Here is a 17,199-nt window from a genome sequence, read left to right as displayed (position 1 = left end):
ATAATAAACATCTTATTAACCGAGCTAAGTCGATCTGTATGGGAGAATCTTGACCTCAGTCGTGTGTACAGACCTCAATGCGTTCGGTCTGTACTCACGACCTCGGTCAAGATTCTCCCCTACAGACCTCCAGCTCGGTTAATAAGAGCTAAATAAATGATTATACCATACACGGATTTCAGTTATCCCAGACATATTTTACTCGGATGTTAATGTTTTGCCTTGGATAAACAAGCTCATTAAAAAGCAGTGTTGTGTCACAATGTGCGCCCATATAGCCATGAACAGATGGACGAAATTTTGTGCAAGTGATTTGATGTTCAAATGGCGCTGATGAAGAATACCTTATTTTAGATCGGAAATATCATATTTTACCAATATATGTAAAAATGGTTGGGTTTCTTTTCGATAAGAAAGAAGTCCACCTCAGCGTTCTCATTGCTTCTCGTGATGTGTTCGTTGGTGGTCTATTCTGAATTCTTAATATTTGTCTTTCATAGACTTTACAGTAGGACGCTTATTATTGATTCTAAGTTCAGAAGGAAACTCTGTTAACCAGCAAGCCCGTTTACGTGATAATGTTTCTGCGAAATTTAAGGTTTTTTACTTTTCATTTCGTTAGAAAAAAATACCTGATAATAGGCCAGTTTCAATATATTAAAACTGTTGGTTACGAGGCTTCGGGGAATAAAACAAATGAACTTGCATCGAGGATGAGGGATAAATAATTAATTTCTTTTGTTTTGTTCCCCTAAGTCTCCGAGAAAACTTAGAATTGTAATGTATCGAAATGGCCTATTCAGCAAATAAGGTAAGGTAAAGTCTGTATAAGGGCCAAGTGGCCCACCAGGCCGGAGCTTATCCCGGTTTGTATAGCATGAAGCGACTACGAGTATTTCATTTTTCATTTTCCCTTAGAATTCATGACATTATGTCAAAACGGACATACGAAGAAGAGACAGATGGGCTGGATGTGTTTTTGCCCCATAAGATTACAGGCCTTTGTTGGTTAAAAAAATTCAAACTTTCTTGTTTTTCAATTTCCTGATTATAAAAAAATTACTTACCTCCTAAGCTGAGACTCGGTTTCACAGGTTTCCCCAGAATTTCAGGTAAAACTTCACGTTGGCAAATTTGTTGCTGCTTCCCGCTTTTGTTGCAGGCCTCAGACGACATTCAGTTGATTTAGAATCAAATTTGGTGTTTTATTCGGTTCGTTAAACGGGGAATCAACTGATATTATCGAATTCGCCAGCTTTTAGCCTTTCAAATTTGCTTGGCCTAAGATGAACCTATATGCAAAATTTGCAGCTTGCTAGGTGATGCATAGTTTCAATAGCGATCTGCCTTAAAACAATCAATAATGACGTCATGGAAGAGATAAAGTGATGGAGCAGTTGTCAATGATTATGATATCTCGTGCCCAATACTTTTTTAATGTTCGAACATGACCCAGTTGAATTGTGGACATGTTATTCTTGAAAAATCCATCAAACCCCGCGGTACTCTTTGTTTCCGGCCTGACCGATTGACGTCAAAGGTGCCTGGGGACGAGAAAGAAGCGCAAAATCCAGTTGTTAAAAAGAAAACGGTTTTTTTTGTCGTTAAACTCGCTTTTGTCAAACATTTTATTTTTACGTTAGTGAATCGTTAGCATTGGATTGCCACTTACGTTGTCTTAATAGCAGAGCATTTGGGCCTCGAAGGAGCGGCAGCAGGGGCCCTTCCTTAGAAAATTTGGTAGCTCATCGAGGTAAACAATTTTGGTTGTCATGTAATTTTCCGTGTCACGCCTGTCCGTCCCTATGTACGTACGTACCTTTAGCACTTACGCAAATTAACAAGCTTTAAGGGTCTTGTTTTTGTTCATAAACAAAGGAAATTGCAAGAAAAATACGGTGTTGTCTTGGTAAACGATATACCCAGCCGCTGTTCATCCTCAGGAAAAAAAAAAAAAAAAAAGAAAAGGAAAATACAACGAAAATTAATCATTTGTAACGGATTCGAACCAGTTACCGCAAGACGGTGGACGAATACTGCACTCTAGCGTCCTACCAATTGAGCTATCGAAGTGTCGCATGAAGACATGCTTTAATTATTAACTGTTCTACAATTTATGTATACAGAAGCTTTAAAAAAAAATGTGAATTACTCAATTATAAATAACTCAATCCTAAACCCAAATGAAATGATCGTTTTAAAGTCAATGATACAGAGATGATGTCGGCTAAATTTTAGATTAATAGCTGAAATTCTCAAGCTAGAAAAATTATTTGTGTAATTACTGAGTATGTACCATTATGGGAACGCTGTTACAGACAATGTATGGGCAAGTGGCACATAGGAATACTTTTTGGCAAATATCAGAAGAAAAGGTCTAACATTCGAGCTATACGAATTATTCAACTAGTCGAGTATTTAAGTATGTTTATTTTATATCTTGTCTGTGTAATTAGGTATTATTATATCTATGTTTAAGTGTTGTAGCTCGGTGTGCTCTGGCCTTAGTGACTTGCACGTTAGATTCTGGGAACTATTGACATACAAAAAGTGTCAGTGTGGACATTTTCCATGTATGGAGCCGGAAATGGATAAACTGTTTTGGTATTTTTCTCAGCTCAGTTTTTATTGCTGCGTCTTTTCCTGGAATTGTTTCTCTTTAGTTGAAAGTTGATAGCGTTGATAGTCTGTGTGATGTGTGTTTAGTTCATCGTTTCTGTGGTTTACAGTTTAAGGCAAGGTTTGAAGCTGTAAAGGACTCACTCTGGTGGGCTCCGTACTTTAACAAACAAGGTTTCTTATAGCTTTTCTAAATTCCTGCATTCGTATGGCATACACAAGAGGATTCACAATGGAACTTGCGAAATAGATTGCAGCTAGCACAAGATGGATTTCAATCCCTGACGCATCGGACAATTCTTCCTGTAGATCGACTGGCATAGAATGGGAAACAGCCCAGGGTAAAATGGTGAGAACGGAAACTCCAGTGACTATGAATAATGTTACTGACAGTTTCCTTTCCGTGTGAATTGAACCATGATGTTGAGAATGAGGACTTCTTTGAACATTTACGATAATAATGATATATGAAACTGTAAAGACAAGGAGTGTGAGAACACTAAATGATGCCCATGCGTATTGAAATGCTTGTTTTGATAAATTAGCCATGACAAAGGCAATAGCGAAAATTATAAGCCAGCTACCGACGATAATTTTAAAGTACAGCCGCTTCGTGATCAAGCAATGCGTGAAAGGAAAAAGTGTGGCATGTAGCCGCTCTAAGGATGTCAAGGAAAGATTGACCTGGGAAGCTATTAGGAAGGTGAGATCAATGGGCCTAATAATAAAGCGTGGCAGCATGTCTTCCTTTTTTTGGTGGCACACAAACAGTGGTCCTGTCACAGCACCCACCAGTAGATCGGCCACCGTCAGGTTAATTATAAGATACGTACTGCGCTTGCGTAGATGGCAGATTCTTGCAAAGGCGATGATAGCGATGGCATTGATAATCGATATTACAAGAAATTCAGTGATGAAGACTGGGAACCAGACTGGAGAATCATCAGTAGTCATTTCGTTATCTCGGATTCAACGTTCTTTCTGCAATGGCGTTCTCGTATTTATTCCAGCCCAGCTATGGTGATTTCAAACAAAAAAAAAAAGATAATAAAATAAAATACATTAGTATAGCCCGTTGCTAGTTGAGAGAAAGCAAACGTAAAGATCTAATAAATAATGTTACGTTTTTATATGTCTGTGCTCCCTTAAATATTTCGGAATAAATGATTGTACTATGCACGAATTTTAGTTGTCATAGATTTATTTTACTCGGATGTTAATGTTTCGCTTTGGATAAACAAGCTCATTAAAGAGCAGTGTTGTGTGACGATTTATGCCCATATAGCCATAAACAGATGGACGAAATTTTGCGCAGCTGATTTGACGAACACCACTTTATATTTAAATGGTGCTGATGAATAACACCTTATTCCAGGTTGGGAATAAAAAATTTTACCAATATATGGAAAAATGGTTTAGCAAGTGTTTCGTTAAGAAAAGAAAGAAGTCCACCCCGGCCACCTCGGCCCTCTCAGTGCTGCTCGTCGCCTGTTCGCTGGGTGTCTATCCGGGATGTTTTGCCTTTCATAGACTTTATTGTAGAACGCTTATCATTGATTCCTCACTTCGGAAGGAAAGTTTGTTAACCAGCAAGCCCATTTACGTGATAATGTTTTTGCGAAATTTAAGGTTCCTCACTTTTCATTTCGTTAGAAAAGAATACCTGACAAAAGGCCAATTTCAGTATATTAAAACTCTAACTTGGCTACAGAGATAAAATTAATGAACTCGCATCGAGGATGAGGAATGAATAATTAATTTCTTTTGTTTTGTTCCCCTAAGTTTCGGAGCCAAGTTAGAATTTGGATATATCGAAATTGGCCTATTAAGCAAATACTTATTTCCCTCGAGAAGTTGCTTATCCACTAGCGGAGTAAAACCGACAATAGGTTATCTACTGGAGAGTTCTTCGAGGCTGTAAATAAACTTTAGTGTTATATGATCGTAAATGGGTCAAATATAGATTAGGGTAAAGCGGAGTTACCTTAGCAATTCTGTATTGCGTTCAATCTGAAGGATTAAATGTTTTTGTAATACAAACGACCTGACTCTATTCCATGAAACAGTCGGTTTTGATAACGTTCTAGATGAGTACCGCCATTCATTCAATATCCGCGGTCATCTAAGGTGCTATGTTTGGTAGGACTGTAGTTTCACGACTACAATTTACCACAACCCGACCAACATATAATCGAAAAGACGAGACAGATGTGCTGAACTGCTTCCTCTCTCGCAAGGCATTTCTCTTACCTTGAAAGATATTTTTGCCCAGAAATTACAGGTAAATTTTACGTTGATTATTTTCTTGCTTTTTCTTGGGGTTTGTCTTCGGGAAATTCAGTTGCATCAACCATTTTACAGTCTATGTCAACGCTTGATCTTTGAAATTGACATCTAAATTAGGCTTAAATTTGACTCATATGGAAAATTATCTTGCATAAGAGTCAAAGCGCCTTGCTATGTTCCCTTCATTTTAAGAGCAATATTTTTTTCATTTTCCCCTAGAATCTACGACGTTATGTCAAAACTGACATACGAAGAAGAGACAGATGGGCTGGATGTGTTTTTGCCCCATAAGATTACAGGCCTTTGTTGGTTAAAGAAAATTCTAACTTTCTTGTTTTTCATTTTCTTGATCATAAAACAGTACTTACCTCTTAGGCGGAGACTCGGCTTCACAGCGGGTTTTCCCAGAATTTCAGGTGAAACTTCACGTTGGCAAATTTGTTCTGTTTCCCGCTTTTGTTTCAGACATCAGACGACATTTAGCTGATTTAGAATCAAATTTGATGTTTTATTCGGTCCGTTAAACAGGGGATCAACCGATATTGTCGAATACGCCAACGTTTAGCCTTTGAAATTAACTTGGCCTAAAATGAGCCTATTTGCAGCTTGCTATCTGATGCACAGTTTCGATATCGATCTGTCATAAAAGAATCAACAATGAGTAGTTAAGTGACGTTTTAAAAATATTCCTTTTTTAAGAGTAAATGAATATAAACGACACAAAAGCTGAATTATAACTGCCACATTTTGACAGAAATTTGTATGATTCCTTTATTGGGAAGGGTCAGATGAATTTTACTACAGATGGCACCCCTCTGTTATGTGACTGAATTTTAAGAGCTATTTTAAGTGGTATTTTAAGAGCTATTTTTTCGGTATTCCAGTTTTTTGCACTAGAATCCACCACAATCTGTGAAAACTGATTTACAAAGAAGAGACAGATGAGCTGAATTTGTTTCTGTTCTTTACAAACACGACTTTGTTGGTTAAAAAATTCTAACCTTTCTGTTTTCATTTTCGTAGTAGAAAACATCACTTGCCTCTTAGGCTGAGACTCGGATTCATATTTTTGCCGAGCATTTAAGGTGAAACTTCATGTTGGCAAATTGCTTGCTGTTTCCCGCTTCGGTTCCAGGCCTCAGACGACAATCAGATGATTTGCATCAAATTTCGCGTTTTATTCGGTGTGTTAAACAGAGAACCAACCGATATTACCGAAGACACCAAATTTTAGTCTTTGAATTATCTGACGGCACAATTTCAATAGTGACCTGCTATTAAACAATCAAATATCACGTCGTGGGACAGATGTATAAAGGGATGAACCAGTTGTCAATAATTTTGAGCGGAAAATGTCTCGCACCCAATATTTTTTTTTCTAATGATCGAGTCAGTGATGCAGTTGAATTGTGGGCCTGTTACTCTTGAAAAATACATCAAGCCCCGCGCTGGGTGATGAAATGCAAAGGCCCTGGGGACGAGACAGAAGAGGAAAACTCAGTTGGTAAAATGAAATCGGTTTTCGTTGTGGTTAAAACTCCTCTTTTCTCAAGCATTATATTTTCATGTAAGTGTATTGTTAGCATTAACATTCCGAACACTGGAGTATTGGATTGCGACTCTCGCTGTCTTAACAGCGTAGCTCCCCCGCCTCGGAGGCGCCACATCGGGATCCCATACTTAGAAAATTTGGTAGTCCATGGAGGTAAAATATTTTGATTGGCGTGTCATTTTCCGTTCCAAGCCTGTCCATCCCTACGAACGTGCGTACCTTCACCACTTACGCAAATTAATAAGCCTTATTTTTGTTCATAAACACAGAAAATTGCTAGAAAACTACAGCGCTGTCTTGGTAAACGATACATACATCCGCTGTTCATCCTCAGCAAAAATAAAGGAAAAAGGAAAATTTATCATTTGTAGCTGATTTTGAACCAATTATCGCAAGACGGTGGACAAATACTGCACTCCAGCGTCCTACCAATTGAGCTATCTAAGTGTCGCATGAAGACATGCTGCAATTATTAACTGTTCTACAATTTATGTATACAGACGCTTTAAAAAAGTGCGAAATACTCATATATAAATAACTCAATCCTAAACCCAAATGGGTTTTAAAGTCAATGATACAGAGATGATGTCGGCTAAATTTCAGATTAATAGCTTTAATTCTCAAGCTAGAAAAATTATTTGTTTAATTACCGAGTATGTACCATTATGGGACCGTTATTACAGAAAATGTATGGCCAGGTGGTACATAGGAATACGTTTCACTAAATATCAGAAGAAAAGGTCTAACATTCGAGCTATACGAATTATTCAACTATTCGAGTATTTAACTTTATTTATTTTATATCTTGTTTGTGTAATTAGCCAGTATTATATCTATGTTTAAGTCTTGTAGCTCGGTGTGCGTGGGCCTTAGTGACTTGAACGTAAGATTCTGGGAACTATTGAAATACAAAAAATGTCAGTGTTGGACATTTTCCATCTATGGAGTAGAGCTGGATAAAGTATTTTAGTATTTTTCTCAGCTCAGTTTTTATTGCTGCGTCTTTTCCTGGAATTGTTTCTCTTTAGTTGAGAGTTGATGGCGTCGATAGTCTGTGTAATGTGTGTTCAGTTCATCGTTTCTGTGGTTTAATGTTTACGACATGGTTTGAAGCTGTAAAGGACTCACTCCGGTGGGCTCTGTACTTTAACAAACAAGGTTTCTTATAGCTTTTCTAAATTCCTGCATTCGTATGGCATACACAAGAGGATTCACAATGGAACTCGCGAAATAGATCGCAGCTAGCACACGATGGGTTTCAATCCTTGACGCATTGGACAATTCTTCCTGTAGATCGACTGGCATAGAATGGAAAACAGCCCAGGGTAAAATGGTGAGAACGGAAACTCCAGTGACTATGAATAATGTTACTGACAGTTTCCTTTCCGTGTGGATTGAACCATGATGTTGTGAGTGTGGACTTCTTTGAACATTTACGATAATAATGACATAAGAAACTGTAAGGACCAGGAGGGTGAGAACACTAAATGATGCCCATGCGTATTGAAATGCTTGTTTTGATAAATTAGCCATGACAAAGGCGATAGCGAAAATTATGAGCCAGCTACCGACGATAATTTTAAAGTAGAGCCGTTTAGTGATCAGGCAATGCCTGAAGGGAAAAAGTGTTGCATGTAGCCGCTCTAAGGATATCAAGGAAAGATTGACCTGGGAAGCTATTGAGAAGGTGAGTTTAATGCCCCATATGAGGACATTGCTTTCTATTGGTCTTTTTAAAGAGAACAAAGGTCCCGTCACGGCACCCACCAGTAGATCGGCCACAGTCAGGTTTATTATAAGGTACGTGTTGCGCTTGCGTAGATGGCAGATTCTTGCAAAGGCAGCGATAGTGATGGCATTGATAATCGATATCACAAGAAATTCAGTGATGTAGACTGGGAACCAGGCTGGAGAAGCATCAGTAGTCATTTCGTTGACCCGGATTCAACGTTGTTTCCGCAATGGCGTTCTCGTATTTATTCCAGCCCAGCTAAGGTGATTGCAAGAAAAGAATGGTAATAACATAAAGTACATTAGTATAGCCAGTTGCTAGTTTAGAGAAATCAAACGTAAAGATCTAATAAATAATGGTACCTTTTTATATGCCTGTGTTCCGGTAAATATTTAAGAATAAATGATTATAATATACACGGACGTCAGTTATCATAAACATATTTTTCTCGGATGTTAATGTTTTGCCTTGGATAAACAAGCTCGTTAAAAAGCAGTGTTGTGTGACAATGTGCGCCCATATAGCCATGAACAGATGGACGAAATTTTGTGCAGCTAATTTGATGTTCAAATGGTGCTGATGAAGAATACCTTATTCAGATCGGGAATATCATATTATACTAATATATGTAAAAATGGTTGGGTTTCTTTTCGATAAGAAAGAAGTCCACCTCAGCGTTCTCATTGCTTCTCGTGATGTGTTCGCTGGTAGTCTATTCTGAATTTTTAATATTTGTCTTTCATTATTATTGATTCTAAGTTCAGAAGGAAACTCTGTTAACCAGCAAGCCCGTTTACGTGATAATGTTTCTGCGAAATTTAAGGTTTTTTACTTTTCATTTCGTTAGAAAAAAAATACCTCATAATAGGCCAGTTTCAATATATTAAAACTGTTGGTTACGAGGCTTCGGGGAATAAAACAAATGAACTCGCATCGAGGATGAGGGATAAATAATTAATTTCTTTTGTTTTGCTCCCCTAAGCCTCCGAGCCAACTTAGAATTGTAATATATCGAAATGGCCTATTCAGCCAATAAGGTAAGGTAAAGTCTGTATAAGGGCCAAGTGGCCCACCAGGCCGGAGCTTATCCCGGTTTGTATAGCATGAAGCGACTACGAGTATTTCATTTTTCATTTTCCCTTAGAATTCATGACATTATGTCAAAACGGACATACGAAGAAGAGACAGATGGGCTGGATGTGTTTTTGCCCCATAAGATTACAGGCCTTTGTTGGTTAAAAAAATTCTGACTTTCTTGTTTTTCGATTTCGTGATCATAAAAGAATTACTTACCTCCTAAGCTGAGACTCGGTTTCACAAGTTTCCCCAGAATTTCAGGTAAAACTTCACGTTGGCAAATTTGTTGCTGCTTCCCGCTTTTGTTTCAGGCCTCAGACGACATTCAGTTGATTGAGAATCAAATTTGATGTTTTATTCGGTTCGTTAAACAGGGAATCAACTGATATAATCGAATTCGCCAACTTTTAGCCTTTCAAATTTGCTTGGCTTAAAATGAACCTATCTGCAAAATTTGCAGCTTGCTCTCTGATGCACAGTTTCGATAGCGATCTGTCATAAAAGAATCAATAATGACGTCATGGGATAGATAAAGGAATGGAGCAGTTGTCAACAATCATGATGTCTCGTGCCCAATAGTTTTCCAATGTTCGAACATGACGCAATTGAATTGTGGACATGTTATTCTTGAAAAATCCATCAAACCCCTTCGCTGCCCTTTGTTTCCGGCCTGACCGATTGACATCAAAGGTGCCTAGGGGCGAGACAGTAGTGGAAAATTCAGTTAAAAAGAAAACGGTTTTCGTTAAGAAATAGAAAACATGTACCGTGTCAGTCTATCGAGTTATAGAAACACGAGTGGAAGTTTGGGAGAACGGGAAATGCTGTGGGAACACGAGCCGCAGGCGAGTGTTTCCACAGGTTTTTCAAATTCTCCCAAACTTTTCCTTCAAATCTTTGCATATTTTTTTACTTATGTATCATTATTATAATGAGCTAACGTTTACATCAGAATGTATGGTATATGTATATTGTAGGAAAAATACAAAGTTCGTTAAGCAATTAGATTTATTAATGTCAAAAAAGGTGTTACTGAATAGAAAAAATGTAATTAATAAAGCACTGAATAATCTCTTAAGAATCCCATAACTTAGGCTGGGCGTTCCAACGTTTTTTACACGAAAGGTTTGCGTATGATAATGTTACAATATTGTTAACTGTAATAAAACAATAGAGTGTATGTTCGCGGGCATAAATATGTTTTGGGCCCGACTCAGACTCATTTCAGCCCGAGCCACTAGTCGAGGGTTAAAATGAGCTCTGAGAAGGGCTCAATACATATTTATGCCCAAGAACATAAACTCTATTAATATTATTATCACTTTGGAGGGCATTGAGAAAATAAAAGCTGAAAAAATGACAACGAAACGGTGTGAACAATCACGCGAGCGTTTACAAGTTGAATGGCTTTTATTTTCCCTGAATGAAAATTCACAATACATCAAGCGAAACTGGCAAGAAATTACAAAATCTTGCCATTTGAGTTTTCAAAAATTGTAGAAGACATGAAAGGAAAATTTTTAAGTGTTGAAATTTATTGTACAATTGCTAAACTGACAGTTTATTTCTAAAATGTATTTTAGCCCGCCAAATTCTCCATTTTAGCCCGCAAAATGCGTCACAATGCCCGACAAAGTGATAATAATTCCCAGTTTCTACCTGCAACAAGTTTACATCACCCAATCACCTGTATTTGGGCTACTCGAATACTGTGTAACATTGAGACAGGCCAGGCGTAGTTGCAGATTAAAAAAGGAAAGGAAAGTATTATTCTCGCATTTTGATTGGTTCTTGCCTATGATCTACTACACAACAAACGCATAATTGACGTCAATATGACAAACATTTTCCTTTTGTTTTTTAAAGTGGTGGAAAGTTTTGAGAATTTAGATAATATTTTACATGACTGGGCGAAAGACAAGGACTAAAACTAGTCATATCGAGGCTGTAAACAGGTACGAAAAGCAGGAAAAAGAAAGAAAAAGCCTTTTTTTTTTTAGAAAATGTCTCAGAAAATATACTCGGGCAGTCTGAGTAGGCAGTCGAGCGAGACTAAACCAAATACAAAATCGGTCTTGAAATTACTTCAAGGTAAGAGACTATTACTTTGTGTCGAATTTTACAAACCCAGTAAGCAAAACGTCTGTGCGATTAATTTATTTTAAAAATTCATCTTTTCTCAATCTCAAAATAATTGTTGACACAGATTGATGTCAGGAATGAAACATCACAACACCGCTTCTTAAAATTAGTTAAAATAAACACTGACATAACCTTGCTTTCCCTAGACTGTTCACAGCCCTCTGTTTTCTCGTATTTTTATTCGATCGTTGAACACGTGGATAGAATCGCGACAGAACTGGACGCCTGCGCAAAACGGAAGACTTGACTGGGTAGGGGGTTGGGATGAAGAATAATAGACATCTTTGGAAAAAGTGAATTCTCCGTTTCTCCAGAAACGGAAAATTCCCATTGGTTGAAAGGCGAAAAAAAGTGTCATCACCTTGACAACGGCTGATCATGATCGCGTCCAGGCGCGGCTTGCAGCAGTTGTCATCACTAACACGCGTGCTGTGATTCAAAATGGAGAATCCCGTTAAGAGAAATTTCAACGTTTCTTCGCTCAAAGATGAACAGAGAGAGGCTGCTGTTCATCTTCTTCGGTCTAAAGAAGTTGTTGCAATTTTGCCTACCAGCTTTGAGGAAAGTCTGATATATCAACCCTACGCAACGGCAAAAGAAATGCAAATGTGCGAATGTTGAACTGACATATACAAGAGATGAAAGAGCTTAGGATTCCCTCCATCGTTGTTTCAACAAAGACGGACTTGCTTCTACTGATTAGAGAAGCGAAATACAAGCTTGTTTTCCGAAGACAGCGGAAGACTTTTTGGATGCAAAATTCGGAACATGTTATAGAATGAAGATTTTCCGCTAAACAATTGTCTCACGCTCATTGTAGTTGACAAATGCCACACCGTGTAACGCCTTCGGAAAAGATTCTTCGCAGATATGTAAAACGTCTTGCTAAGATTCCCCAAGCGAATAGCAAAAGAACGCATATCCTACAAAAATTGGAAGGACCGCTTGATTTCGGCTTTCTCCCCTTTTAGCAGCTTTTCTTGGAGTTGAAGAAGTCATCCGAGACGACATTCTCGACACACGAACACACGTACGTGTTGTTGTTTGCAAACTGATACTTGCAATCAATCAAACAAGCAATTTACCACTCAAATTTTACTGGTCTGATTTAGTAAATTTGTCAATGGGTGGAGCTGTTAGTAACAAGGCAATAACAGGGGGAGGAGCCTAATAAGTCCACTTTTTTCCAAAGATGTCTACAGCCTCTCTATTCTTCTTGCTCGCTTCGCTCGCAAACCCCACCCCTTACCCCCACGTGCCTCGCGCTCGCTTCGCTCGCTTTTTCTTTAGAGTGCGTGAATACAGAGCGGCTGTGAATAGTCTATGCTTTCCGACGCGAATGCTCCAGTCCGTTTCAGGGCACAGCAGCGAGCAGAGTATAGTTTACTACAGCTAACGGCCAACTGCATCGCAGCCAGAAAGTGTCTTCGACACTACATCAAAGTGATTTGAGAATCACCAACCACAGAGGAAACAAAGTTCTACCGTCACTCCTTTCATTCAAAAATCGAATCGAATGGTCTCCAGTGTTGACCGCAACCGTTAGTTTTCCGAGCGTATTTTTCAACTCCTGCATTATTCATGGCAACGTCCAGGTTTTTTAGCTCACCGGGGAGCTTTGATGGCAAAAACTGACTCCTTTTTTCCAGCATTTTGTATAAGATCTGTTGTTTTCGCAGCTCAATTTTGCTTTTTCTGTAAGTTTTCATTCAACGAGAAGCGATTGACAGTTGCGTGATTTCCCTGAACCAATCACAATTCTTTGCTACACATAGCAACCAATGAGATTTCTTTATTTTTTGTATAGACACTAGATTACGTCAAATGGCTATTTTCGTGTTTTTCAAAGTGTGCAAAGGTTTTGAAAGATTTTGAAAGATAAAGGCTTTTATTATGTAGTAGTTTGTTTCCCTATTGTATAAAACAAATAGATTCCATGCTGCCGTGCGTCTGTTCAGTAATAGATCAAAGATGACGTCAAAAATGTGGTAAGAACGTCAGTTCTTGACACATTTTGACGCCATCGGTGATCTATTATTGAACAGACGAACGACAACCTGGCTACCATCCATTACAATAGGCCATTTGCATGATCGCGTCATTTGACTACAACGTCATTTTTCCACAGCGGATTCAAAAGTTAAATAATAAAGGAAAACGAAATGAATTCTGGTAGTTGTAGTCAAATGACACTATCGTGCAAATCTGCTTTTCCACTATCTTACTATCCCTCGTTTTAAATTTGTTTTATTATAGCTAGTTTTGGGGAAATTATAGTATATTTATCAGTAGTCTACCGCTGGAGACCGACTGCGCAGCTTACTAGGCCATCTTGAGTAAATGAAATTTATATACTAAAAAATTCCTTTCCTGTGATGTATTGAAAGTGAAGAATGATCATCGCAGTAAATTTTCCAATTTAAGTAATTGGAAAGAAGAAGCCTGAAAAAAAATCAGGGCTTCAACGGGATTCGAACCCGTGACCTCCGCGATACCGGTGCGATGCTATGCCAACTGAGCTATGAAGCCACACATTGTAGCTTCTTCTTTCCAATTGCTTAAATTGGAAAATTTACTGCGATGATCATACTTCACTCTCATCTACAACCGAAGTTCATATATGAATTATTTCATATAAACTTCACATCATTTCACTACTCACGTGAAGATATGCACTCAATAAATTGACCTCGCTCCTAATGTGTGGCTTCATAGCTCAGCAGTGGTAGAGCATCGCACCGGTATCACGGAGGTCACGGGTTCGAATCCCGTTGAAACCCTGATTTTTTCAGGCTTCTTCTTTCCAATTGCTTAAATTGGAAAATTTACAGCTATGATCATTCTTCACTTTCATCTACAACCGCAGTTCACATATGAATTATTTCATATAAACTTCACCTATGATGTATTCGTAGACTGTAAAAAAAAAAAAAAAAAAAAAAAAAAAATCCAACTAAGGCCATAGTTTCTATTCAGTAATGTCCGCATCAAGATTATGGTCGTTCGCGTCCAAACGAGATAATGGTATAAGTTTTCTCACCGAGTTTTAAATATCAACGTGGGGTACGGTAACCTACCTCGCCAGGGTCTTTTCGAATCTTTGGCAGTTTACAACACAGTTTGAGGCTGTGAACGATGACATCTTTTCTGCTCGGCTCCCGCCTGTTGTCGCTTATCGGCTTGGCTCTGTCGCGATACCAAGTTTACAAACGCTTTTCTAAATTCCTGCATTCGTATGGCATATACAAGAGGATTCACAATGGAATTAGCAAAATATATCACAGCTAGAGTTTTATGGAGATCGACGCTTGACGTATTGAGCCATTTTTGCATTATGCCTTCTGGTAAGGAGTTTAGGATAGCCATAGGAAGAATGGTGAGAATGGAAACTCCAGTGACTATGAATAATGTTACTGACAGTTTCCTTTCCTTGCCAACTGAACCATGATGTTGTGAATAAGGGTTGCTTTGAACATTTATGAAAATGATGATATAGGAGACCGTGAGGACAAGTAAAGTGACAACACAGAATGATGCCCATGCGTAATGTATGGCTTCTTGTGTTAAATTAACAATGACAAAGGCCAGAGAGAAACTTATTAACCAGCTAGCGATGATAATTTTAAAGTAAACCCATTTCGTGGTCAAGCAATGCCTGAAAGGGAAAAGTGTTGCATGTAGCCGCTCTAAGGATATCAAGAAAAGATTGACCTGGGAAGCTTTTGGAAAAGAGTTTCCTATGGCGCAAATAATTAATCCTGGCCAGCCGCAATCTTGCCGTTCAAGGTACACGATCACTGGTCCTGTTACGACACCCACCAATAGATCGGCCGCAGTCAGGTTCATTATGAGGTAAGTACTGCGCTTGCGTAGATGGCGATTTTTTGTAAAGGCGATAATTGTGATGGCATGGATTATCGATATCACAAGAAACTCAGTGATGACGACTGGAAACCAGTTAGGGTCCTCCTTTTTTGGAAAATATTCAACAGTCATTTCTTTGAACGAAGATCAATAGGCTTCTTCTTGTAATTGTTCCATTTCTGCTAAGGGTTAAAAAATAGCTGACATTATTTAGTAAATTAGAGGACAGAAACTTCTAATTTAATAGATTTAATTTAGGAACGGACCATTACTTTATTGAGAGGGGAGGGGGATGGTGGTTGGACAATTTTCTAGGGCATGAATAGTTTTCTTCTCACGTTTAGGTTGTGCATAGTTTTTTGGAGAACAATGGCTTGAAAAAGAATTTCAAAGTCAAACACAGGACCTGGATAGAAATCGATTACTTGATTTTTGTTCCCCATGGCTCCCCTTATACCTTTTTGTCAGCAGTTTCCCTGCTTACGGTAGCTGTGCCCGCAATACGAGCGGTAGTCAAGACCTAAGAATCCTGTCGTTCTCTCCGCAGGAAACAAAAATAAAGGCAATGCCTCTTACCTTCCTTCAGGTAGGTTTCTAGAGCTACTGCTTTGCACTGAGAGATCCCAGGTATATCTGACGTGGAAGGGGCAAATGGTTTTGCTTTGACCCTGGGAAACGTATTTCAAGTGCATTTGTCTTGCCAGGTGTTTGAAATCTTGCAAAAACTTGCGTCGGATTTTATTTTTTGCGACAATGGCTGGTAATTTTGCCCCTTTGACGGCAATTAGATCTAATGGATGCATTTTACAAGGATAAAAAGTTCAATAACAGGCAATGTTGTGTAAGTGGATTTTAGAAAAGACAGTTTATTCTCTAACGAAATGAATGATGGATTATGAGAGAGACGTGAGCCAGAGAAACCATACACCTGCAAAAATTTACTTTTCATGCCGAATAACAAAGGGACGTTCGTCAGAGTTGTAAATAATCTTTTTGTGATAGGATGCAATTACAATAAAAGCTACTGCTTAAGGAAAAAACTGTTTTGCTTGTTCATGTACAGTTAAGTGACTTTTTCAAATAATCCATTTTTCAAACAGAAAATGAATATAAATGACACAAAAGCAGAATTATGACTGCCACTTTTTAACAGACATCTGTGTATTTTCTTTATCGGGTAGGGTCTGATGAATTTGCGCCTTGATATCTTCCCGTCATTTCAAGTACTATTTGTCTGGGTATTCTATAGCTAATTTTCCCGCTAGAATTTACCACATCATATCGGAACTGACTTACGAAGAAGTGTTTACAAACACAGAAATTTGTTGGTTAAAAATGTTTTTCATTTTCTTGATCGAAAACATTACTTACCTCCTATGCTGAGACTTGACTTCACGACTTTCCCGAGAATTTCAGGTAAAACTTTACGTTAGCAAATGTCTTGCTTTTTCCCGCTTTTGTTCCAGGCCTCAGACGACATTCAGTTGATTTAGAATCAAATTCAGTCTTTTATTCTGTCCGTTAAACAGGGAATCAACTGATATTATCTAACTTTGAGTCTTTGAAAATAATTTGGTCTGAAATGAACCTATATGCAGAATTTGCAGCTTGCTATCTTATGCGTAGTTTCGTTAGCGATATGTCATGAAACAATTAATAATGACGTCATGGGATAGATGAAGGGGTGGATCAGTTGCCAATAATTATTATGAGCGGAAAAATGTCTCGTACCCAATAGTTTCTCTAATGTTCGAGCCTGGCCCGACCGATTGACTGCAAAGATGCCTGGGGACGAGACAAAGCGGAAAGTTCAGAATTTGAAAAGAAAACGGTTCTCGTTGTCGTTAAAACTCGCTTTTGTTAAACATTTTATTTTTACGGTAGTGAATTGTTAGCATTGACATGCCTAACAGAGGAGTATTTGGAT

At 38.3% G+C, this 17,199-nt stretch overlaps 3 protein-coding genes across 3 annotated transcripts; all 3 read right to left on the bottom strand.

Moving 5' to 3' along the window:
• Positions 1-2,454: 2,454 nt before the first annotated feature.
• Positions 2,455-3,666, bottom strand: LOC149099056 (melanocortin receptor 5-like). Its single transcript, XM_089278131.1, has one exon. It carries the CDS (start codon positions 3,571-3,573, stop codon positions 2,782-2,784), a length of 792 nt encoding a protein of 263 aa, XP_089134257.1. The 5' UTR covers positions 3,574-3,666; the 3' UTR covers positions 2,455-2,781.
• A 3,395-nt stretch (positions 3,667-7,061) lies between these two features.
• LOC149099055 (melanocortin receptor 5-like) lies at positions 7,062-10,128 on the bottom strand. Its single transcript, XM_089277923.1, has 2 exons — positions 9,483-10,128; positions 7,062-8,447 (listed from the first exon to the last, which is right to left on the bottom strand). Exon 2 carries the CDS (start codon positions 8,384-8,386, stop codon positions 7,604-7,606), a length of 783 nt encoding a protein of 260 aa, XP_089134049.1. The 5' UTR covers positions 8,387-8,447; positions 9,483-10,128; the 3' UTR covers positions 7,062-7,603.
• Positions 10,129-13,668: 3,540 nt separating this feature from the next.
• Positions 13,669-16,172, bottom strand: LOC149099054 (histamine H2 receptor-like). Its single transcript, XM_089277863.1, has 2 exons — positions 14,307-16,172; positions 13,669-13,778 (listed from the first exon to the last, which is right to left on the bottom strand). Exon 1 carries the CDS (start codon positions 15,402-15,404, stop codon positions 14,517-14,519), a length of 888 nt encoding a protein of 295 aa, XP_089133989.1. The 5' UTR covers positions 15,405-16,172; the 3' UTR covers positions 13,669-13,778; positions 14,307-14,516.
• Positions 16,173-17,199: the final 1,027 nt, after the last annotated feature.

The sequence above is a fragment of the Orbicella faveolata genome, unplaced genomic scaffold (assembly GCF_042242905.1).
Source record: "Orbicella faveolata isolate gen_17 unplaced genomic scaffold, um_ofav_v1 contig_46, whole genome shotgun sequence".
Lineage (NCBI taxonomy): Eukaryota > Metazoa > Cnidaria > Anthozoa > Scleractinia > Merulinidae > Orbicella > Orbicella faveolata.
Note: the sequence above shows the minus strand (reverse complement) of the source record. Positions and strands in the feature narration are given on the sequence as shown.